The sequence below is a fragment of the Sinocyclocheilus grahami genome, unplaced genomic scaffold (assembly GCF_001515645.1).
Source record: "Sinocyclocheilus grahami isolate Dianchi unplaced genomic scaffold, SAMN03320097.WGS_v1.1 scaffold276.1, whole genome shotgun sequence".
Lineage (NCBI taxonomy): Eukaryota > Metazoa > Chordata > Actinopteri > Cypriniformes > Cyprinidae > Sinocyclocheilus > Sinocyclocheilus grahami.
This window is the reverse complement of record NW_015505455.1, coordinates 532,844-557,229: the sequence shown is the minus strand read 5'-3', so window position 1 is coordinate 557,229 and position 24,386 is coordinate 532,844. Positions and strand designations below refer to the sequence as shown.

The following is a 24,386-nucleotide window of genomic DNA, read 5'->3' as shown; positions in this document are numbered from 1 at the left end:
TTAATGCTTACATTATGCTCTAAAAATGGAGTACGAGGGTTGTTTAATTAACAAGTCCCTGAGCTTTCTGGAGGTTTTAATAATTGCGGGAGAACACCCATAACACGTCAACAATTATGACCTTTCTGCATGAAGTTCTGCAGTGATTCATTTTGCAACTCATGCTAGGTTTGCACAGAGGCTCAATCTTTTCAGTCTAATTTTATAATGCAACAATTTAAATAATTATTATGTAACACTCTGCCTAATATACTTATTCATGTAGTCACATCATTGTTTTGCTGACAATTGCTGTAGTAATTTCTGACTAATTCTTAAATCAAAAACGCACTAGGTAATACATTTTCCATGCTATACATTCTGTATTACACATTATTATAATTACTTGCAGTTGCAAAAACAAGACAAATATAATTAGTATTAAAAGATTAACAAAATGATCAGGTACATGTTTAATGCAAAATTACCTTCAGCAGCTCTGGGTCAATGCCTTTAATATTAGGTGCAGGAATAGGTGGTAAAAATATCACCATCAACCTAAGGAAACAAATTAGCAAAATATTGTAAATGAAAACCATTATATGCATTTGTTATTGTGTGTTGCTCCTGGGGTTCTGTAGACAGAGCAATTCCGCTCAACATGAAAACTAATAACAAAAATTTCTTAAATTGTCATTTTATATTTATATTTAAATCTTATATTTTTTATATTTAAATCTAATTTCTAACATTTCTTTCTTTTGATTTTGGATTGAAATATGACCATATCTGTGAGATACACCATATAGGTTTTTAAAAATAGTTATCTCACCTCTGCTGCTGAGAGAAGATGAGGAGGACAAGAAGAATCACCACTCCGATCACTCCGAAAATGAACACCAATGTCGTCGGGAACGTTGATTCTGTGCAAAGAAAATTTTTATTTTCTTACCCTGGAGCAATTTGCTTAACTGATTCATGATGGTTCACCTGCACAGCTGCTTTCACTTTGTGCAAACAACAAGTCAAGTTCTTGGCGTCAACTAACCTTTGCTTGGTATCCGTGCCACATGCACAATGATGCTGTTACTGAATTCACCAAAGTTGTCAAAGGCTGGCATCTTGCAGCGCACCCGGATTTCATACTCTTTGTCAGTATGCAAACCGTAGATTGACTGCTGTGTGCCACTCTCCAGGTCCAGCTACAATAAGGATGAAAAAGTAAATAAGAAAAGAACAAACCAAGGGATTGAGCAATAAACTAGCATTTGTGAGCCATTACATTTACTCAGAGAGAAAAATGGGTATGTGAAAAGATCTGTACGTTTTCTCAGGGCTGTCAGTTTAATGTGTTGAAATGCTAAACAGATTGCAAAATGGATTACAGTGGACTGTAGGCCAATGATATGGAAATAACAGAATGACTTATCTTCATTTGAGGGGCTTTTCTCAGCAATATTATTTATTTGTTTTTCTCCAAGCCTTCCTTTGTATTGTAACATTGCACTTTTGTACTAATCTGGCTTTAGCACCACATTTTGACCCACAAAGAGAATAACTGTCAAGAACCTCACTAAAAATAATCCTTAAAGTTTATAACTAAAACGCTCTTGAGGACACCAAAAAGCGAATGTACTTATATGTGACCTCAGAAGAGGGCCTATGGGAATAACTACCAGTGAATCATTCCCCTCTGATCTGTTCAGGCCTGCCAACATACGGCAGTGATTTAACATGTGGCTCAATGTGGTTTTTCGTGTGTCTGCTCAGTCTGGGCAGGACCGCTGGGCAGGCTGGGGAAACATGGCTGTTGGGGAGTGTAAACCGAAAGAGCTCCTGAAGATCCTGCCAAATGCAAAGATCTCCCAGAACCAAGCCTGAATTACAGAACATATATGACTGCTCTGGACCAGTGGTGACCCTTTTAGAAAGAGTAGATGAATACTAGCTTATAATGTGTCTCCAACACAAACATGTATTTCTCAGAATACAATAAATAGTGTGGGATAGCCAATTTCCTCCACTGCAATGCCTGGGAGTCCATCGAGACAGGAAGATCAAAACAGCCTCAGAATGTTCTGTGATGGTCTGATGAACTCCACAGACTTACTTTTAAAGATGGATTCTCTAGGTTTACATTTGTTTTCTTTTTTGATATACAGTATTTTAAATTGCAGCCATTACGCCAGTCTTCAGAAATCATTCTAATATGCTGATTTGCTGCTCAAGAAACAATGTTTTCAACATAGATAAAATTAAGAAATGTTCCTTGAGCAAAACAGACTTCTTTCAAAAATATTAAAAACTCTTCATGATTCCACATTTTTGAGTGGTAGGTAGTATAAAGTTTTAAAATATATTATATCTTTTTTTTATTTTTTATTATCATATTATTTAAAAAAATTGACTGATTTGTCATCTTCGATACCCTGGATCCTGTTTAAGAATGTAATACGTTTAATTCATTAATCACAATGTTTAAACTATGTGTCTTCTCATACTCCTGTGTAACTTTAATCTCTCCATTTTGCCTTCCCTTTATCTGCACATGTGACACTACAAGGTCTGCATCTTGGCAGGAGGGATGGCTTTTGTTTATTAAATGAAATGTATCCTCCTCCAACCTGTCTTTTTGAAACCTTAAAGTAGTTGGTGTCTTTCAGTGTTTGTCCCTTACTTTTTTGTCTGGTAGAAGACCCTGAGGGCTCCAGGCTCGGTGAGGTTCTGGAAGGTCCCAGCGCTCCACCAACAACGGAAGGTCTCCTGCTCTCTGGAGCGGCAGCCCGTAAAATAAGGTCCTCTGCTTGGATCTAAATCAGGAAGGGAAGAGAAAAATGATCGGGTTATAACATGAATAAACAGTATGAAAAGCAGGTATATATTATTATTTAAATAACAAACAAATACATCAACAGAGCAATTCCGCTCAACATGAAAACTAATAACAAAAATTTCTTAAATTGTCATTTTATATTTATATTTAAATCTTATATTTTTTATATTTAAATCTAATTTCTAACATTTCTTTCTTTTGATTTTGGATTGAAATATGACCATATCTGTGAGATACACCATATAGGTTTTTAAAAATAGTTATCTCACCTCTGCTGCTGAGAGAAGATGAGGAGGACAAGAAGAATCACCACTCCGATCACTCCGAAAATGAACACCAATGTCGTCGGGAACGTTGATTCTGTGCAAAGAAAATTTTTATTTTCTTACCCTGGAGCAATTTGCTTAACTGATTCATGATGGTTCACCTGCACAGCTGCTTTCACTTTGTGCAAACAACAAGTCAAGTTCTTGGCGTCAACTAACCTTTGCTTGGTATCCGTGCCACATGCACAATGATGCTGTTACTGAATTCGCCAAAGTTGTCAAAGGCTGGCATCTTGCAGCGCACCCGGATTTCATACTCTTTGTCAGTATGCAAACCGTAGATTGACTGCTGTGTGCCACTCTCCAGGTCCAGCTACAATAAGGATGAAAAAGTAAATAAGAAAAGAACAAACCAAGGGATTGAGCAATAAACTAGCATTTGTGAGCCATTACATTTACTCAGAGAGAAAAATGGGTATGTGAAAAGATCTGTACGTTTTCTCAGGGCTGTCAGTTTAATGTGTTGAAATGCTAAACAGATTGCAAAATGGATTACAGTGGACTGTAGGCCAATGATATGGAAATAACAGAATGACTTATCTTCATTTGAGGGGCTTTTCTCAGCAATATTATTTATTTGTTTTTCTCCAAGCCTTCCTTTGTATTGTAACATTGCACTTTTGTACTAATCTGGCTTTAGCACCACATTTTGACCCACAAAGAGAATAACTGTCAAGAACCTCACTAAAAATAATCCTTAAAGTTTATAACTAAAACGCTCTTGAGGACACCAAAAAGCGAATGTACTTATATGTGACCTCAGAAGAGGGCCTATGGGAATAACTACCAGTGAATCATTCCCCTCTGATCTGTTCAGGCCTGCCAACATACGGCAGTGATTTAACATGTGGCTCAATGTGGTTTTTCGTGTGTCTGCTCAGTCTGGGCAGGACCGCTGGGCAGGCTGGGGAAACATGGCTGTTGGGGAGTGTAAACCGAAAGAGCTCCTGAAGATCCTGCCAAATGCAAAGATCTCCCAGAACCAAGCCTGAATTACAGAACATATATGACTGCTCTGGACCAGTGGTGACCCTTTTAGAAAGAGTAGATGAATACTAGCTTATAATGTGTCTCCAACACAAACGTGTATTTCTCAGAATACAATAAATAGTGTGGGATAGCCAATTTCCTCCACTGCAATGCCTGGGAGTCCATCGAGACAGGAAGATCAAAACAGCCTCAGAATGTTCTGTGATGGTCTGATGAACTCCACAGACTTACTTTTAAAGATGGATTCTCTAGGTTTACATTATTTTATGCCACAGCACTGCTGAATCTCATTGACTGATAAAAATGTTAAAGGTTAAGGTAACACTTTATTTTACGGTGCCCTTTTTACATGTTATATGTTACTAATAACAATAAATTATGCATAATTACATGCATCTAACCCTAAACCAACCCCTCATCCTAACCCTAACCATATAGTAAGTACATGTAATTAATTAATATTACGCAGTACTTAAATGTATAATTATACTTTAACAAGGATACAGTAAAATAAAGTGTAACCAAGGTTAGTTTTAATATATTAATATGAATATATTATTTAGGCAGCATTTGCACATTCATGCTTGCTTTGACATTGAGACATTGAGAGAATTGCTCTTAACAACAAATATATAAGTAAATAAATAAATAGTCCCAAGTTTGTTGAACACATTTGAGTTATATATCACTTTTCTACATCATCTTTAAAGTAAGAACATGTTTATGGCTTATAATCTAAATGAGTCTCTCCCACACACAATATTGTTACTTTAGTAATTGCCTACAAACAGTTTTAGGGATGAAAATGTGGTAATGTGGTATGGAAGTAGAGTTTATAGACTCATGACAGCTGAATTATTGAAAATTAATGTAACACTTTTTTTTTAATCAAGGTTATGCTAAACCTTTCATAAACCATCCTTCCTTTATTCTTCTCCAGTATGATGTGCTAGCAACATACCATCTCCCAGTGGGAGGCATTCCTGACCCGGTAATGAAGCTGGTACACCAGGCTCATCCAGCCCATCTGCACATCTGCTGATGGAGGGGGAGCCCAGCGCACAAGGATGTCAAAGTGCAGCCCTGAGCGACTCCCATTCAGTAGAGTCCAGTTCAGCCCAATTGGTGGGTCAGGATGCACTGGAAAGTCACAAAACATTTTAAGTCAGGCCTCCAACATTGATCTTTCTGTAACCGTTTCCTATCCTTCATGGAGCAGTTCCATAGCTATTAACTCACCTATGTTCTCCACTGTAAAGCAGGCCTCATCATAGGTTATGTTCTGAGGAACTGAGCGCAGCTGGATGCAGTACGAGGTCCAGATGTATGTGTAGGACTTGTTGAAGTAACACTCGTTTTCCGCAGTACGCGTGTAGTCTGGACACTCCTGCCACTCAGAAAGGGCACTAGATGCCAGTCAATAAAGAAAACAATATGAAACAAAACACCTCGGTACATTGCACTACATGGATTTATTAGTAAATATTTGGGTAGTTGACTTGAAATACTTATAAATGAAGATGAAAACATTAAATCATACAATCCGGCGAAACATGCTATACTCTATCTAAAACTATTTTAAACAGCATTTGATCATTATTTTATAATTATTATGCATGCCATTTTCATGACCTCAATTAAAAAGTAATCAAAAGTCAATTATAGTCAATAGTTGTACTTTTAGCAATTCATTTTTTTTTACACCACGAGATAATTATTATAAATTAATATAATATTTTAACTTAAAATGTTCATGGTCCACTAAATGACACACAATTTAATAAAAAATTATGAACATTTATCAATATGGGCTGCATTTATTTAGTCAAAAATACAGTAAAAACAATACTATTGTGAAGAACTTGACAATTTTAAAGAACTGTTTTCTTTTTTGATATACAGTATTTTAAATTGCAGCCATTACGCCAGTCTTCAGAAATCATTCTAATATGCTGATTTGCTGCTCAAGAAACAATGTTTTCAACATAGATAAAATTAAGAAATGTTCCTTGAGCAAAACAGACTTCTTTCAAAAATATTAAAAACTCTTCATGATTCCACATTTTTGAGTGGTAGGTAGTATAAAGTTTTAAAATATATTATATCTTTTTTTATTTTTTATTATCATATTATTTAAAAAAAATTGACTGATTTGTCATCTTCGATACCCTGGATCCTGTTTAAGAATGTAATACGTTTAATTCATTAATCACAATGTTTAAACTATGTGTCTTCTCATGCTCCTGTGTAACTTTAATCTCTCCATTTTGCCTTCCCTTTATCTGCACATGTGACACTACAAGGTCTGCATCTTGGCAGGAGGGATGGCTTTTGTTTATTAAATGAAATGTATCCTCCTCCAACCTGTCTTTTTGAAACCTTAAAGTAGTTGGTGTCTTTCAGTGTTTGTCCCTTACTTTTTTGTCTGGTAGAAGACCCTGAGGGCTCCAGGCTCTGTGAGGTTCTGGAAGGTCCCAGCGCTCCACCAACAACGGAAGGTCTCCTGCTCTCTGGAGCGGCAGCCCGTAAAATAAGGTCCTCTGCTTGGATCTGAATCAGGAAGGGAAGAGAAAAATGATCGGGTTATAACATGAATAAACAGTATGAAAAGCAGGTATATATTATTATTTAAATAACAAACAAATACATAAATTATTCTTTTTATATACTGTATGTATGTTATCTTTTGGCACATTGTCAGCTCTGTCCTCTGCAGTTGAGCTCCTCTGGTGCCAAGTTTACCAGCAGTCCTCTCCGTCCTCTGCTTTTGCGCAGCCATAAATAAGCCTTGGAGGGTGCAATTGATTTTCTCATCCTCTATTTCTTCGCTCCTTTCCTAAATGCAGTATAAATCAGCAGAGCTTGCACGTGGCAAGAAATCCGCTAAAGGTATCAAGATTTTCTATGACAGTGTTTCTAGTTGATCCCTTTCTAAATTGTAACAGTAAGAGTAAATCTAGGTTAAATTAATAGCGGCTTTGGGGATGGAGAGGGCTGTTAAAAAAATCTAATTTACTTTGAAAAAACGTTTCTGCTGAGGATGCCCCACACTCCCGTTTTTCCCCATTCTCCTTCATCCAGCCCGCATCTAGTGACAACAAGATGTATTTCCTCTGTCCCACAGCTGCTGAGCTACAAAACTGCACCCACAGTGATGCTGGTCAGGACTGATCGTGTGGGGAAGGGATTTCCAGTGGCTCAAGTGTGTGAGTTCAAAGCTATTTTAAAATCACTTTAAAATGTTAAATATCAGTACACAATTCTTCTAAAACAACTTGACAGACTGTCAAGTTCCAAAAGGGACAAAAACCACAGTATACGTATAATGCACAATATATTGGTACGATTATGGTTATCGATAAAGAAATTCAGAATTATTGCATATTTAATTGTGCATACAAATTTGTCCTATTTTAACATTTAGATTACATTTGCCATCATCTAATGCTCACTTAAAGTTAATCTTGAAAAACACTAATAATTCAATAACATCGTTAAATCGAATCTTTAGCGAATATCAGAATGAATATCTATTTTTATACTTATAATAATGTATATCATTACAAGTATATACCTAAATTCACCAGTAGCATTTACAATGACTGATTTTAGTTTTTAGTGTTTTATTTTTCATTTATACAGATTCAATTTATTTTAATTGTACAGAATTTTTATATTAGCCAATTAAAGAAAAATGATTTATTATAACATATTTCAGCCATTCTAAGTCCTCATTTATTTCAAATCTCATTTGTGACCCTGGAGCACAAAACCAGTCTTAAGTCGCTGGGGTATATTTGTAGCAATAGCCAAAAATACATTGTATGGGTCAAAATCATTAGGATATTAAGTAAAGATCATGTTCCATAAAGATATTTTGTAAATTTCCTACTGTAAATATATAATTTTTGATTAGTAATATGAATTGCTAAGAACTTCATTTGGATAACTTTAAAGGCGATTTTCTCAATATTTAGATTTTTTTGCACCCAGATTCCATATTTTCAAATAGTTGTATCTCGGCCAAATATTGTCCTATCCTAACAAACCATACATCAATGGAAAGCTTTTTTCAGATGATGTATAAATCTCAATTTCGAAAAATTGACCCTTATGACTGGTTTTGTGGTCTAGGGTCACATTTACTAAAAATGCAGCAGCTCTCAAATCTCAAAATGGCACATAAAACTGTTGTTGTATGGAAAAGAACTGCATGAAATGTTTCCATAAAGTTCTTTTTGTGTACCACGGATTTAAAAAAAAAACAGCATATGAAAGTGACACAAAGCTGCGTAAACAATCACTAATAAACACTAAAGCGTTATTCTGGATCTTCTCAGTGTCTAATGCTCTCTCTCCCCCTTTCTGACTCCTAAAACTTGTTATTGCTACTCCCTCCCCCTCAAAATTCTGGCATGTGCAATAAAAGAGCTTGCTATGGAAGCGATTAGGTCCGAGATGAACAAATGATTTGTGGGCCACTGCGGAAAGGATTGGGACAGAACAGATAGGGACATTATCACCACTAAATTATTCCTGGTCAATATTTGGTTTGGTGCTGGAAAGGGGGCAAAAAAACAAAGAAATTCAGAATTATTGCATATTTAATTGTGCATACAAATTTGTCCTATTTTAACATTTAGATTACATTTGCCATCATCTAATGCTCACTTAAAGTTAATCTTGAAAAACACTAATAATTCAATAACATCGTTAAATCGAATCTTTAGCGAATATCAGAATGAATATCTATTTTTATACTTATAATAATGTATATCATTACAAGTATATACCAAAATTCACCAGTAGCATTTACAATGACTGATTTTAGTTTTTAGTACTTCATTTTTCATTTATACAGATTCAATTTATTTTAATTGTACAGAATTTTTATATTAGCCAATTAAAGAAAAATGATTTATTATAACATATTTCAGCCATTCTAAGTCCTCATTTATTTCAAATCTCATTTGTGACCCTGGAGCACAAAACCAGTCTTAAGTCGCTGGGGTATATTTGTAGCAATAGCCAAAAATACATTGTATGGGTCAAAATCATTAGGATATTAAGTAAAGATCATGTTCCATAAAGATATTTTGTAAATTTCCTACTGTAAATATATAATTTTTGATTAGTAATATGAATTGCTAAGAACTTCATTTGGATAACTTTAAAGGCGATTTTCTCAATATTTAGATTTTTTTGCACCCAGATTCCATATTTTCAAATAGTTGTATCTCGGCCAAATATTGTCCTATCCTAACAAACCATACATCAATGGAAAGCTTTTTTCAGATGATGTATAAATCTCAATTTCGAAAAATTGACCCTTATGACTGGTTTTGTGGTCTAGGGTCACATTTACTAAAAATGCAGCAGCTCTCAAATCTCAAAATGGCACATAAAACTGTTGTTGTATGGAAAAGAACTGCATGAAATGTTTCCATAAAGTTATTTTTGTGTACCACGGATTAAAAAAAAAACAGCATATGAAAGTGACACAAAGCTGCGTAAACAATCACTAATAAACACTAAAGCGTTATTCTGGATCTTCTCAGTGTCTAATGCTCTCTCTCCCCCTTTCTGACTCCTAAAACTTGTTATTGCTACTCCCTCCCCCTCAAAATTCTGGCATGTGCAATAAAAGAGCTTGCTATGGAAGCGATTAGGTCCGAGATGAACAAATGATTTGTGGGCCACTGCGGAAAGGATTGGGACAGAACAGATAGGGACATTATCACCACTAAATTATTCCTGGTCAATATTTGGTTTGGTGCTGGAAAGGGGGCAAAAAAACAACAAAAGCACAACAGTCTTCGAGCACACACAATTTGCTCTCAAAAAATGTTGCAAAAGCAGCTGTAAAAAGGCCAAATTTAAACTTTGGGACCAGTTTCAAGTGTGTTAGATGTCAGTTTAGGAAACTTTGTATACCAAGAACAAATGTGGTACATGTGGAAAAATGACCAATGTGCTTTGGCTACACTTTGGATGAGAACTACAACGTATAAAACCAGCTGCTCTCGTGCAAAAACAGAATATTTCAATTTAAAAACATATTATTTTTTCTTCCTTTGTTACAAAAAAATCTTCCATTATATTCGCAATAAGCAGAGAATGCAATAGTGGGGATATTTCACCACTTTTTTTTGTTTTTTTGTTAATAATGTGAGTTATGCAGTTTTTGCACATGATGTTGGAACTATGAGTTGAAACTTTGGAGCCAAAGTACATGTTTTTCAGATGATGTATAAATCTCAATTTCGAAAAATTGACCCTTATGACTGGTTTTGTGGTCTAGGGTCACATTTACTAAAAATGCAGCAGCTCTCAAATCTCAAAATGGCACATAAAACTGTTGTTGTATGGAAAAGAACTGCATGAAATGTTTCCATAAAGTTATTTTTGTGTACCACGGATTAAAAAAAAAACAGCATATGAAAGTGACACAAAGCTGCGTAAACAATCACTAATAAACACTAAAGCGTTATTCTGGATCTTCTCAGTGTCTAATGCTCTCTCTCCCCCTTTCTGACTCCTAAAACTTGTTATTGCTACTCCCTCCCCCTCAAAATTCCGGCATGTGCAATAAAAGAGCTTGCTATGGAAGCGATTAGGTCCGAGATGAACAAATGATTTGTGGGCCACTGCGGAAAGGATTGGAACAGAACAGATAGGGACATTATCACCACTAAATTGTTCCTGGTCAATATTTGGTTTGGTGCTGGAAAGGGGGCAAAAAAACAACAACAACAGCACAACAGTCTTCGAGCACTCACAATTTGCTCTCAAAAAATGTTGCAAAAGCAGCTGTAAAAAGGCCAAATTTAAACTTTGGGACCAGTTTCAAGTGTGTTAGATGTCAGTTTAGGAAACTTTGTATACCAAGAACAAATGTGGTACATGTGGAAAAATGACCAATGCGCTTTGGCTACACTTTGGATGAGAACTACAACGTATAAAACCAGCTGCTCTCGTGCAAAAACAGAATATTTCAATTTAAAAACATATTATTTTTTCTTCCTTTGTTACAAAAAATCTTCCATTATATTCGCAATAAGCAGAGAATGCAAATTTTTTGTGGGATATTTCACCACTTTTTTTTTGTTTTTTTGTTAATAATGGGAGTTATGCAGTTTTTGCACATGATGTTGGAACTATGAGTTGAAACTTTGGAGCCAAAGTACATGCGCAAAAAAGAGCTCATCTATCATTGAGATGTTTGGCAGTGTTGTGGAATACTAATCTGAGTATGTGGTTGTGCAGGTGTGAATATTTTTGGACCAACGATTCCTACTCAAGAGACGTTACAAATCATTAATGAAATTCAGTATGGATTTTATACACTTGTTCCAGCATGAAATGCACAGTTTTTTTCAATGTTTATTCCAGTTAGAACTTTAACACTGATTTTGCAAGATTTGAAGCCAAAATGCTTCATGTGATTCTGTTCATTTTTTTCTCCACTCCATTTCAAATACTTATAAATAATAAATTAACATGCAGTTGCTTATGCACACACCTCCTCTTTGGAAACTTAAATAAAGCTATACAGCTTGTGTGGGTGAAGGTTTCCCATGAATGAAAAACATGATGTTTACTCAGCTTCCCGCAAAGACAGACCATCGGTAACTAGGATACCAGCCCAGACAGAAAGCCAGGACAAATGCTTTCCACTTTAGCAAGCTGCAAACTTTTGAATAAATAGGCCACATTTCAGCAATTAAACCATATTGATGGATTGCTTGAAAAAGCACCTTTATCACTGGCTGTCCAGCAAATGTCTTGATTGGCTCAGGGTTATGAGCTGCTGAGTAGACGCACCATCTTTTCCAGCTCATTTGCTGCAAAGACGACAGTTTAAAAGCAGAATCACAAGAAAGTGCGTACTTCAGCGAAGCTAAGAGACTGTCAAATAGCATGTGTCAACTCACACAGTGTCGGTTACACATGTGCACTTATGAGAGCACTTACATAAGGTTGTGTGAGCTTTTGTATGTATGCTGTTACAGTTGTGCGTCATTCAAGAACCATGTGAAACTCATTTGAAAATGAGCATCACTGTGCCCTACTGACACTGAAGCACCTAAAGTAAGCACTAAGAAGATGTGCTTCACATTAGTGGCTCTTAATTTAAATCAGAATGTCACCTTAATCACACAGCTTCATTTAGTTGTATTTAAATAGAGAAACAGCTAGCCACCAAGGTTTTTAAATAACAAACCTTCTAAAAACTGTAGTTAATTTCATGAAAGAACTTATAAATTAACCATTTATGTCTTACATTAAATACAAACTCCTTACAGATTGAAGAGTGTTAAGTACTCAAACTGAACATTTCAAACACAGAACCTTAAACTACAAACAGTAAAGATGATAAACCGATCATATTTTCAGTTTTTTTTTAAGGAATATTACTTTTATTCAGCAAGGATGCATTCAATTGATCTAAAGTAACAGTAAAGACATGTATAATGTTACAAAATATTTATTTTTCAAATAAATTCTGTTCTTTTGAACTTCCTATTCATCAAAGAATCCTGGAAAAAAATGTTTCCACAAATGTGATAAAATATAAAAACAAATATTATATTATATTTACAGCACAACTGCTTTTATCATTGATCATCAGCAAATCAGCATAATGATTACTGAAGGATCATGCGACACTGAGGACTGGAGTAATGACTGCTTCAGCTTTGCCATCACAGGAATACATAATATTTTCAAATATATTAAAATAGGAAACTTGTTTTAATTGTAATAATATTTCACAATATTATGGCTCAAATAAATGCAGCCTTGATAAGAATAAAAGACTTCTTTCAAAAACATTTTAAAAATCTTAATATCTTGCATCTTAAATCTTATTAAATGGTAATGTAAATATAGTACAGTTTACGGTTTACAGCCCACTGACAGGTAGAATCCTGTGAAAGCTGTCATATAGCTGCCACAGTTACTGTTACATCATAAATGTTTGTGTGGTGATATAAACAAACATGAAAACATGTAAAGAATATATTTCCTATTGATAGTCCTTGGGTGAATGCAACATTATGAAATTATGTGATATGAGTCAAATCATCTACCAACAGTTTCCTTCAAAAAAGCAAAAAAAGCTGTTTGTATTTTTATGTGTTCAGTGTGAGGAGGTCACTTGGACACCTCAAAATATCTGGAAACATCACAAAGTGGGTAAATAATAAAAGGAAAAAAATCCTGGCCTTTCTGAGAAAAACAGCATGAGAACATTATGTTCCATTAGCATATGGATGCGTTCATTACCATGCGTTCTTTATCATCGAGAAACAGAACATTATGATTATCATCCATGTACTATCCACAGATAGCTGGTTGTTTTTAAATGTATTCAACAGTAATTGGTTCCAGAAACATTTGGACCAATATGCTTTACAACTTATTTAGAACTTAATAATGAAAAAACAAACAGCAAACAGCCAGAGCTCATGATTGTCTTCATTCATATGCAAATATATAAATGAAACTCACACATCCCATTTACTGCTTCTTTTAGCTTAATTTGCTCTGGACGCCTGAATTATGAAAAAACACAGAAAGCTTCTCTTTATTTAAATGAGATGTTTGTGATTGGATAATTCATTACGTCAATGGGCTGTTAATGGGTAAACAGCTACACAGATCGCTCTTTTTATTTGAAAGACTATTATGTTAAAAGCTCAACATGTTGCTTTAGGTGTTCAATTTAATTTTTGAGTTAAAGGGTGAAGTAGAAACAAGTTTTCCCCATCGCCATTGTTGCCAGAAACACTTTAAAAAAAGCATTTTTTAAAAACAATTTTTCTGACCTAAGCAACAAGGGTTCAACTTGGTTAATAAACAGGCCAAGTAATGAGCACAAAATATGGCGGCAGTTATGTAACCTTCATTCTCCTAGTCCCTCAAAACTAATTACCAATCACACACAGACACACAAACGAACACACACACACACACACTCAGTCACTAATGAGCTAATTTGAAAAGCCCTCTGACCCACGGCATAACCACATCTAAAGTGGTTCAATATTTAGTCCAAAACACAATTAAAATAATCAATTAAATTTAAAGAGAGCAAGAAGTACAGCAGCAAACAACTCTTGAGTAAATAACCTTTATGCAAATTTGTTCCTTAGCTTAAAAAATACACCCTTCATGATAAGCCACCCAACATGTAGAAATTATATTTAAAAAATGGGCTTATGTCTTTTCAAAAGTGTAAGAAAGTCATGATTTGCCTGCGTTGGTAATATTTGATGGGGCCAGGCTTTCCCTCTGAAACCATGCAAAGGAAGTGCTTTCCAAATTATGCCTGATTAAAGTCCCAAGGGAAGAAGTCTCTCAGAAAGATCCATTCCTGCAGGGTCATCTGGGGTGACCGTTTCGGTGCTCCAAAACTCCAAACATACCAGTGATTCTTACTGGTAAACCATAATACACCATAATAGATAGCCTAAGTTAAAGCACTTGTGAGACTTGAAAATCCATTCATCATGCTGATCTGTGGTGATTATTAGAAATAAAGAAACTCAATGAACCCTTTCACAAGTAAGTTTTAAAATTCTAGCTGAGCCCCCAGAGTGAGTTTTTTTAGAACTTATTGTTTAAACTTATTGCCCTTATTGTTTCCATTTTGACACAAACATACCAGTGATTCTTACTGGTAAACCATAATACACCATAATAGATAGCCTAAGTTAAAGCACTTGTGAGACTTGAAAATCCATTCATCATGCTGATCTGTGGTGATTATTAGAAATAAAGAAACTCAATGAACCCTTTCACAAGTAAGTTTTAAAATTCTAGCTGAGCCCCCAGAGTGAGTTTTTTAGAACTTATTGTTTAAACTTATTGCCCTTATTGTTTCCATTTTGACGCATTATGCTTGTCACGTGACACACCACAGCCACAATAACACTGTATGACAGATGTATCGCTTTTCGTTCGTTTATCCTTCTTTATTCATAAATATTCACAGACTTGCTTACCATGTCACCAACTGTATGATATTCAGATTGTCAAATATGTGTAAGTGAGTGTGTTTTGTCATTTAAAAACCTTTATAAATGATCTTGATCTATAATGTTTACGCCGCAGTTCAAAGTCTTACCAGTCAGATTTACAGCACGTGAATTCATCAGTTTCTCCCGAAATACATGTAAGTAAATGGCTGGTGAACTGGGAGAAGAATAGAGTGAACTTTATAGATAGCTGTGATATATATGACAAGCGCTGAGTGCCTCTGTCTCTGGCTCGGCGCCAGCCAAAGCACGAAAGCACAGTTTGAATCTGAGAGTTATGTGACGTCACTGAACATTATAAATCCCATATGTAGGACCGTACTCCCAGGGGCACAGAATTAAAAATCCCTCATGTGGGACCGTACCGCTCAAAAGGTTAACACTATAATTTTCTGCTCTTAAAGGGGTCATATGACGTTGCTAAAAAGAACATTATGTTGTGTATTTGGTGTAATGAAATGTGTTTATGTGGTTTAAGGTTAAAAAAACACTTTATTTTCCACATAATGTACATTATTGTTTCTCCTCTATGCCCCGCCTTTCTGAAACGTGTCGATTTTTACAAAGCTCATCGTTCTGAAAAATGAGGTGTATGCTGATTGGCCAGTTATCCAGAGCGTTGTGATTGGCTGAATACCTCAAGCATGTGACGGAAATGTTACGCCCCTTACCATACTGTGATGCCGTGTCCCGGAACGACGAGACAAAACCAATAAAACCCATTACAAACAAGGCATTTGTTGCATCCAGTGGGGACATATTTACTGATTATAATGACTTACACTGTCTTTTTACGCGTTGCGTGCGTGGACAAGTCTTAACTTTTATAAAGAATATCTCGTTGGGTTTGAGACTTTAGTCTTTGAAATTTTAGGGATATTATCTATGCACGAACAGCTTGTAACACTCCAAAGAGAAAGGAAAATTTTAAATTGCATCATATGATCCCTTTAACAGATTTATGTACTACAAGCACACAGATTGTTGCAAATTTGTTTTGCTCTGGCAAATCTCAGAATATTTTTAAGGAATCAGATATCAATCTACTAAAAACACTGATAAAACAATTTTGGCTTTGGCACTCCTCAAATTCCACCTATACGGTTGAGAGACAGACATTATGAGAACACTTTTGTCTTCACAAGCCATAAGTGCTGTAGGTGTTTCCAGAACTGTGCTGAGTTACAGACCAGCACATAAAAATACTCACTGACAGTCCAGCACGTGCACCACCTGCTCTTCTTTGTCCTTTACAAAAACATTATGCTGAAAGGGGGCGAAGAGGATGGGCAGCGGTTGTTTATTCAATAATACTGAATATTACCATTCTATATAATATTCAATATTTGATCATATATACACACACATACATACACATATAAAATGTAATTATTAATTTATTTAGGTCTTGTTGTCTTTATGTATGCAATTGTCTGTGGTCATTGCAAAACAGTCTTGAGGATGAACAAAAAGGTCAAAGGCAGCAGACACTTACAGCAGAATGTAAACTGGTGTTAAAAATAACTGCAAAGAACACACACACACACATACATACACCTACATGAGAAACTCAATACATTGCATGTGTTCGCTTAACACAAATTTCAGTACCCAGATAATGTATAGAGGGAAGTACTTGAAACCACATTATACAGAATATAATGGCAGATTTGGAGGATGAAAGTGATCGATGTCAGATAACTACAGATTAGTGCCTGTTGCAATTTGCTAACATGCAAATGATTGTTTTTCCAAATGTACTGTCAAGTCAGTGCAAAGAGCCATAAACAAATGCTGGCCTCCAACTGCCCTGTCTAAGTCCATCATTAGCACAACTGCTCTTTGATGTTCATTGAACACAAATCCAGACCCTCAGGCTAAACTGCAGCAGGTTTATGTCAAATGAACCTGCAATAATGACTGTAATCCTCTCTAATATTATAATAATGAGGCCATTACTTGAGTTAATCTACTAAATCAATTCTTTATTGGCAATTTTACCACATAAATAAATTTATAAAAATAAATAAATATATTATACCAAAGTACAGTATCATATAAAGAAAGAAATAATATTATCTTAAATATATTATTTCAAAGTACAGCATTACATAATTAAAATTGTATATCATATCATATTATATTATACTTTTGACTAACTAGAGATGCTCTCATTAAAGCTTTTGTTAAATTGCTTACTGTTTAACATTTATTATTACCACAAACAAAACATTCCACATTGCTAACCCTCAAAGTCTATCAACCAAACATTTAACATTTGTCTCATATTTCTACAAACCATTATGCTGAATCTACAGACCACAGAAATATGCCTGCAAATGAAGAGGAATAGTTTTATGGCCGCATGCTCCTTCTGGAGAAAGTTTCATGTGAACGGCCCTGTGGCCCTGCTCTCCATTTGGCAACTGGACTGTTTTTCTGAACAAAAAGAGCCAACTACGGTCTTATGTAAGGGCAAACTTCACTGTCCTCTGCTGTTCTACTTTCTCTTCAGGCTCAGCTCTCTCCCTGACTTCACTCCGCTGCCTAACGTAAATAAACTACAGCCCAAAAGGGGCTCCGCCTGCGTCTGAAACTCCCTGAGTCACGGCAGCAGACTCTCATGTTGCTGAGCGCTCACAGCGGCCCCTGTGTTGTGGCAGACAGAACAGTGCAGGGAGAATTAAGGAATCAACACGCCAACATAATCATTAGGCTTTTAAACGCAAAACAGCATGTTCTGCAGAAAACATCGCTTCAGCGGTACAGTGGCTTGCTCCTCAGTGAACATATTGTTAGTGGAAGAAAAATAGACTGACTTCCAAGAATCTATTCGTGCTACCAACTGTTTCCTGTGTACAAACCGATTGCTCTGAAGTCTTCAGCATGTCTGTTTGCTTATTTATTAATTTATTTAGAGGACAATCCCCTTGAAACAACCTGGTCTTGGTCATTGTACATCAGGATTGTGTTAAGACCCAAGCTTCTTGAGACTGCAGCAGAGCTTTACCATCATGCTCATATTGAGATTATTGTAATCTAAAGGGCTCATTGGTTTTTCAATGTTAGGTCTACCGATAAATAGCGCAAACAGATTAATGGTAGCCAAATGACAAAGTAACTTAGTTATTATTGTGTTGTATTTTTTTTTTTGTTGATCAATTACCAAAAATGAGTAACAACCATTCATACTCAAGTGAGAAGTACACAATGCTTCAAACTTAACAGTTAGACAATAAAATTAAGGCATAACAAATTTTCAAATAGTCTGATCGCTAGAGTTAGCACAAATATAATAGTATACGTAACCATTATTATAATGATTTTTCTTATTATTTTTCATATTAATAGTAGCAGTAATGTTAATATAATCATAATGCATTTTGTTTTAATTATATAATGATTACTTTGTGTCAAAATGCAGAAATAATAACAACTTATTATTATATTAATTAATAATAATTATATTAATAATGACACTTTTATTTAATTACTATTAATAATAATTATATTATTTTTTATCATCACCCATTTTATTGACTTTATTATAATTTATATTGTACTAATTAATTTACATTTAGTAATTTAATTATTATGAATAATAACACGTATAATATTACTGTCATTATTATTAATTGTAATAAAATGCATTATTATAATTTTAATTAATATCAACAACAGTTATTATTATTATGATAAATTACTATTATTATTTATTATTACTATTATGTAGCATATATATACAGTGAGTGTAGAAAATAATTCTGGTTCTTTCTGGGGTTTTTAATATTTTTTTCTGACATGTTGGTGTTATATCTTTCACTTGGACATTTTAAGTTGCACTGAGTAAATACAGCTGGATAAAACAAAAACTGTGTCCATCTGCATTTCAGGCTGCAAAGCAACAAAATGTGATTATTTTAAAGCGGGGTGATTTTTTTTCTATACCCACTGTGTGTGTGTGTGTGTATAGTGAATTATATTAAATGTAATTATTAGTAATAGTAGTATTAAATATATGTTCCGAGTAGTGCTACACAAATTACACAAGTACATGCTAATATTTTTGAATATTTAGTAAACACTTAATTCTCTGACAAAACGTCAGGCCCTTAATAATTCCACAGCTCTGTAATGTCTCTTAAGAATTAAATAGAGAATAAAAAGCTAATAAACTCAATAACACCTTGCATCCCCGGGGTCCTCTTATCCAAGAATTTAGCACATCTAAATATTGTAATCACATGACTCAATTATTGGATGATATCAGATCTATCAGTAGTCATCAGTAATTTTTCAAGCACAACAAATCGGCATGTTTTTAATAGTTGAAATTAGCAGCCTTATCTCATTACACTTCTATCATGAAGCCCATACGCTTTGCCCAGAGCGTGTTGAGCGAGTTGATCCACGCACATCTGATTTATTAGAGACACATTAGCATACACGCATGACTTTGACAGCGCAGGCCAGCAGCACTGCCAGTTCACTCTCTCTTCTCCACAAGACATCATCATCATGTCTTTGAAATTCCAGCCAAAACTAAAGAGTCAGGCTTGCCAGACCTCCCTAACAAAAAAGTCCACAAATATGGCCCCTGTTCAAAGCCTTAACTCAAGACGATTACTTCTGTTCTCAATCAAACCGCAGCGTGTCCTCAGAACACCTCTGAAGAGACCTTAGTCAGGGCAGACTGCATAAAAAAGGACAGACGGACACTCCGTTCAATAGGGTTTCCAGATGTCTGTCCTTAGGATTTGTTTTAATGCAAAGACATATTTTAAATGCTGCGTCATTTGACCAATCGAAACCCAGATACACAATGGCACCACCCATCAAACACTCAATTGTGGAAAATATTCACTCTCGTGGCAATTCGTAACTAACAGTGGTGAATTCGTACATTTTCATACAATCTGCTTACGCCCCACTGTGGACCTTTATGCTTAGTTTTTTTCATCACACAAATTCATACAATTTGCCAAAACATAAAAATTAGTTGCATTTTCTCATGAGACTGGGTTGGCTTGAACAGGACATATTTCACAAGGCAACATGTTGGAATAATTAAAAAAATATTTTTTTGCACATAGTCTGATGAAAATAAATACATTTTATGTCATAAGTTCTAGTACATCTTTGTTGGAACATCTTGGCATTTAAACGGAGAATGACACTAAATGCTAATGAATTAATAGCCCTTTCGTTAGTTTAAAATATTATAAAAATGAAAAATGACACCATGGACTTGTTCTCCACATCACACTTAAAAAAAAACATCCTTTCCAAAGGCAATATTTTCATCCATAGTAGTTAAATAACTTAATAAACATTAAAAGAGAATATATTCAAACATAAAACCAAAAAATGAACTTTAGTCAAAGTGCTAAGGTCTGTGCTCCAACTTGTGCAGCTACTGGGTCATTAACCCAAGTCATTCACTGCATCTCTGAAAGCCTATTACACAAATGTTATTCCCCATAACATATCACTGCCTCCGTCTCAATGATAAGCTATGTGCAGTCATATCATCCCATAAGCGCCACTGTATCCTGTCCCTGGACTTTGGATGACCACAGTCAATGTGTTTACTTTCAAACAAAACCTATTTATTGAAGGATTGTTTGAATAGACCGAAGCAAAATGTTCTGTGTGCTCAAAGGTGAATAATCTTGACACAGGCCCAATGATTTTCCAATAATGGCCTGGCACAGACATCTACAGTTTCATTCTGATTGATGAAAGCCCTTTGTAAATGTATTCATATTACAACTCTCATTTTACATTTGCCACAATTACTTATAAATCAATCAATATTAATTTGTGTATTCATTTGAGTATTTATAAATGTAATTGTTTTAAATATTATAATAAATATATATACAGATTAATTTATATAATATCAATAATGAAGTATTAGTTTTAAAATGAAACTTATTAATTTTATTATTTGTTCATTTTTATAAATTATTCATTTACAACAAAATAAAGTGAAAATAACGCTAATTGACAATCCATTTTTCTACCATCGGAGTAATTCAAAAAGTATCACCTAAATGCAAAGCACATTTTTACTGTAGTAAGTACATCTGACAAAGCAGCCAAAGACATCCATCTGATGTACAGTATATTTACATAAGCAAAACTAAATGCATAAACCACCTAGTACAGTTGCCTCATTTCACCTTGGATAGACTGTATGGCTGCACAATTAGTGGTTCAATGGATCACAAATCTCACGGTTCGGATCACATTACGGTTTTTGACCCCCGGATCGGATCATTTTTCGGATCAGCAAGAAAAGAAAAATATTTCAATTTAACTTGCTTTCCATTTATTACTTAAAGCAAAGTACTTCTTTGATACCACAGCAAATACTACTAGATTAACTAAGAAAGTTTAAACATGATTAAAGAGACGAGAGAACAGCCAGTAAAAATAAGAACAAATACACAAATTACAAGCATAGATAAATACAACAGAATATGTTACAATTAAAATAAGGTTGGTAGTATTCAAATACAGAAATGTAATAATTAGGGAAAATAATACTGCATAGTGTTCACTGTATAAATTCAATATATATTTTAATCACAGCTGTTTTGTTGTTTGATGATCAATGACAGCAGCAGTATTTATAGGCTGCTGTCCCTTTAAGACCTGATGCACGGATCGGATATAATGATACACATCACATCAGATTTCTTTCTCAGCTGTTTTTATTCACTTGAGACATAACTGACTGTGTTTACCTGAATGATTGTCAAGATGGGTATTTTGTCATAATTGTATGTGTATAAATTATATATGATAAACTTATACTCTATTATGGTTAAATTTTGCAATTAATCCGCGGATCACATGCGTGCCGAACCGTGGGGCTTGGTCCGTACGGATCACGAATCAACTACGATCCGTTTAACCACTATGCACAATATATCGAAATAAAATCAATATCACAATATGGATTTGTGTGACTGTCAAATGGCCCAGGCAGCCATTTAATTAAATTAATTTATGCATTTTCCAGCACGGCACTACACACGTGTAGCTCAGGATACAGTATTTCAGTGTCTGAGAATGGCTTGGTTCATTTACTGTCAGTCAAGCCATTCTGAGCCACTGACTGTATGAAAAAAACAAAAAAATTACAATTATTTTTTATTAATCTTTTTATTTTTCAGTATTATTACAATATATTTCTTATTATGTTTAATATCCTTATTTAATAATAATCACAACAATCTCAATTTTATAACCAATAACCACAATAAAATAATCACAATTACTATTAAACAGTGGGAATGTGGCCTATAAAAAGCTCAAATATATTTTTTAAACTCTGAAATGTTACTGAAAGAGATTTGAGATGGTGCTTGTAAAAAGTAAACCCAATTATGAATACACCATTTATTCAAATTTGTCCCAAAGCTTTGTGATTCATTCTTTTCAAATACAGCTATTTAATCATCTGTTGAATATTCCTGTATCAGAATATATTCCAGAAAAACAAAGTATTGCAATGTCAGTTTTTTTTCCAGTATCGTGCAGCCCTAATAGATCGACCAACTTGATTGCAAATCAGACTGCTGTGGCAATGTAAAATAACAAATATTTTTGACGTGGTTGCGAGTGCAGTACCTGCAGTGAACAGCTCGGATCCTCTTGCGGACACCAGTCCGTTTCCACACAGCAAGCCCAGGTAGAGCAGACTGAGCGAGAGAGAGTAAGCCATAGCTTCTGCTGGCTCCCTGAGTGCACGGGGGGGAAAGAAAAATCATTATCAGTGGTACTCCCGGATGACACCCCTCTGACAAATACTGAGCTGAAACCTCCTGAGAGCCCCAGGGCCATTGCCATCTCCACAGCTTCTCCAATTAATTTCCTTACTCTTTCACGCCAAAGCGTGTTGGCTGTTACTGCCATTAATTCTTAGCTGGTCTGTGTGAAACCCTATACGAGGACACCAGACAATTAACAACCAGACACTGCCTCCGCAACGCTCAGCACTTCCAGCCATATGTGTTTTTGCCATTATCTGTAAGTAACCTAGGGTCTTATGAGCATGCAGACAGTGCGGAGGATGCTTTCACAAGCTAATACTCCGCATTTACTGTGTTAAACTAGAGATTCCATTATAAAATGATGCTATGCTGACAGAAAACCTTTCAAAGTATAAAACATTCATGCTATCTCAGCTAAAGGTTCTGGTGAAACTTCATATCGAAACAGAATGAAGCATAAAGAATTTAAACTGACTCCGACTTATATTAGTGCTAGATGTGCGACAGAAATACTGTTGAAACATTGCCATCTTTCATTCTGTGATTTGTGTATGTGGGGGAGCTTTGTGATTTACACTTTGTGCTTGGTTGAGTCTGTCGATTACCCTTGACTCTATTCCCTCACCACTTTTGGGTCTTATCACAATAATAATAATAAAAGAGATAATGGTTTGTCTGAAATGGCGATGCCATTGTGACATAGTGAGAAATTACTGTCACAAGCATGTAGTCTGAACAGGTTGTATCTAGCTAGCTGAAGAGTAAGGCTAAAAATAAGTAGACTATATTTGTTTGGTCACCAGCACAAATCATAGAGAGGTCAGTGGTGCTTTGGGACTGATGAGTCTGATCTCAACAGTCCAACTAAGCCTGTAGATTTATATATACAGCCTGATAGAAATGAAAAAATTAAAAATAAAATACTACTGATATGGTTTAAATGTGTGTCAAATATATGACATCAAATAAAATCTTAAGTGGACAATTAATAAATACAAGTAGCTAATAAACGATGTTTAGACTGAGCTTGCCCTGATGTGTTTCTGGATCTAGTTCGATTAATGAGGAGTTCTGGCCTAAAACTTGGCTTCAAAGCTATTTTCTTCTGCACTTGGTAGTGGATTGTTGAAAACAGCACCAGGCTCTAATTTATAAATGTGGCAAAATACACAGTCAGCAAATAACTGGCTTTGTTGCATTTGACCTGTAGCTTTACCCCATCTCGACATCTAACAATGCTAGAATAACAACATGCAGGTTTCATAACCCTGTCTTTTTGCATTGTAAAATACTTTGGTATTTTAAATTGACATTCACAAAACTTAAATAAAAGCTTATGATTCACTAAAGTCAAATATTTTCAAAAATTATACTGTAGAGATGTTCTTGCGCTTTGGTCTCAAGTCTGGTACGAACAGAGTCAATAAATACA

At 35.0% G+C, this 24,386-nt stretch overlaps 1 protein-coding gene across 2 annotated transcripts in view; it reads right to left on the bottom strand.

Moving 5' to 3' along the window:
* The window catches only part of LOC107599995 (growth hormone receptor-like), a 36,121-nt gene that overhangs the window by 2,933 nt on the left and 8,802 nt on the right, over positions 1 to 24,386 (bottom strand). For both annotated transcript variants that reach the window (XM_016291755.1, XM_016291756.1), the window contains 7 exons: positions 22,812 to 22,921; positions 6,546 to 6,678; positions 5,368 to 5,534; positions 5,090 to 5,268; positions 3,298 to 3,451; positions 3,082 to 3,172; positions 468 to 537 (listed from right to left, as the gene is read on the bottom strand). In XM_016291755.1, coding sequence (XP_016147241.1) covers positions 468 to 537; positions 3,082 to 3,172; positions 3,298 to 3,451; positions 5,090 to 5,268; positions 5,368 to 5,534; positions 6,546 to 6,678; positions 22,812 to 22,905 — 888 coding nt within the window. In that variant the 5' untranslated portion in view covers positions 22,906 to 22,921. The remainder of the gene's footprint in view (positions 1 to 467; positions 538 to 3,081; positions 3,173 to 3,297; positions 3,452 to 5,089; positions 5,269 to 5,367; positions 5,535 to 6,545; positions 6,679 to 22,811; positions 22,922 to 24,386) is intronic.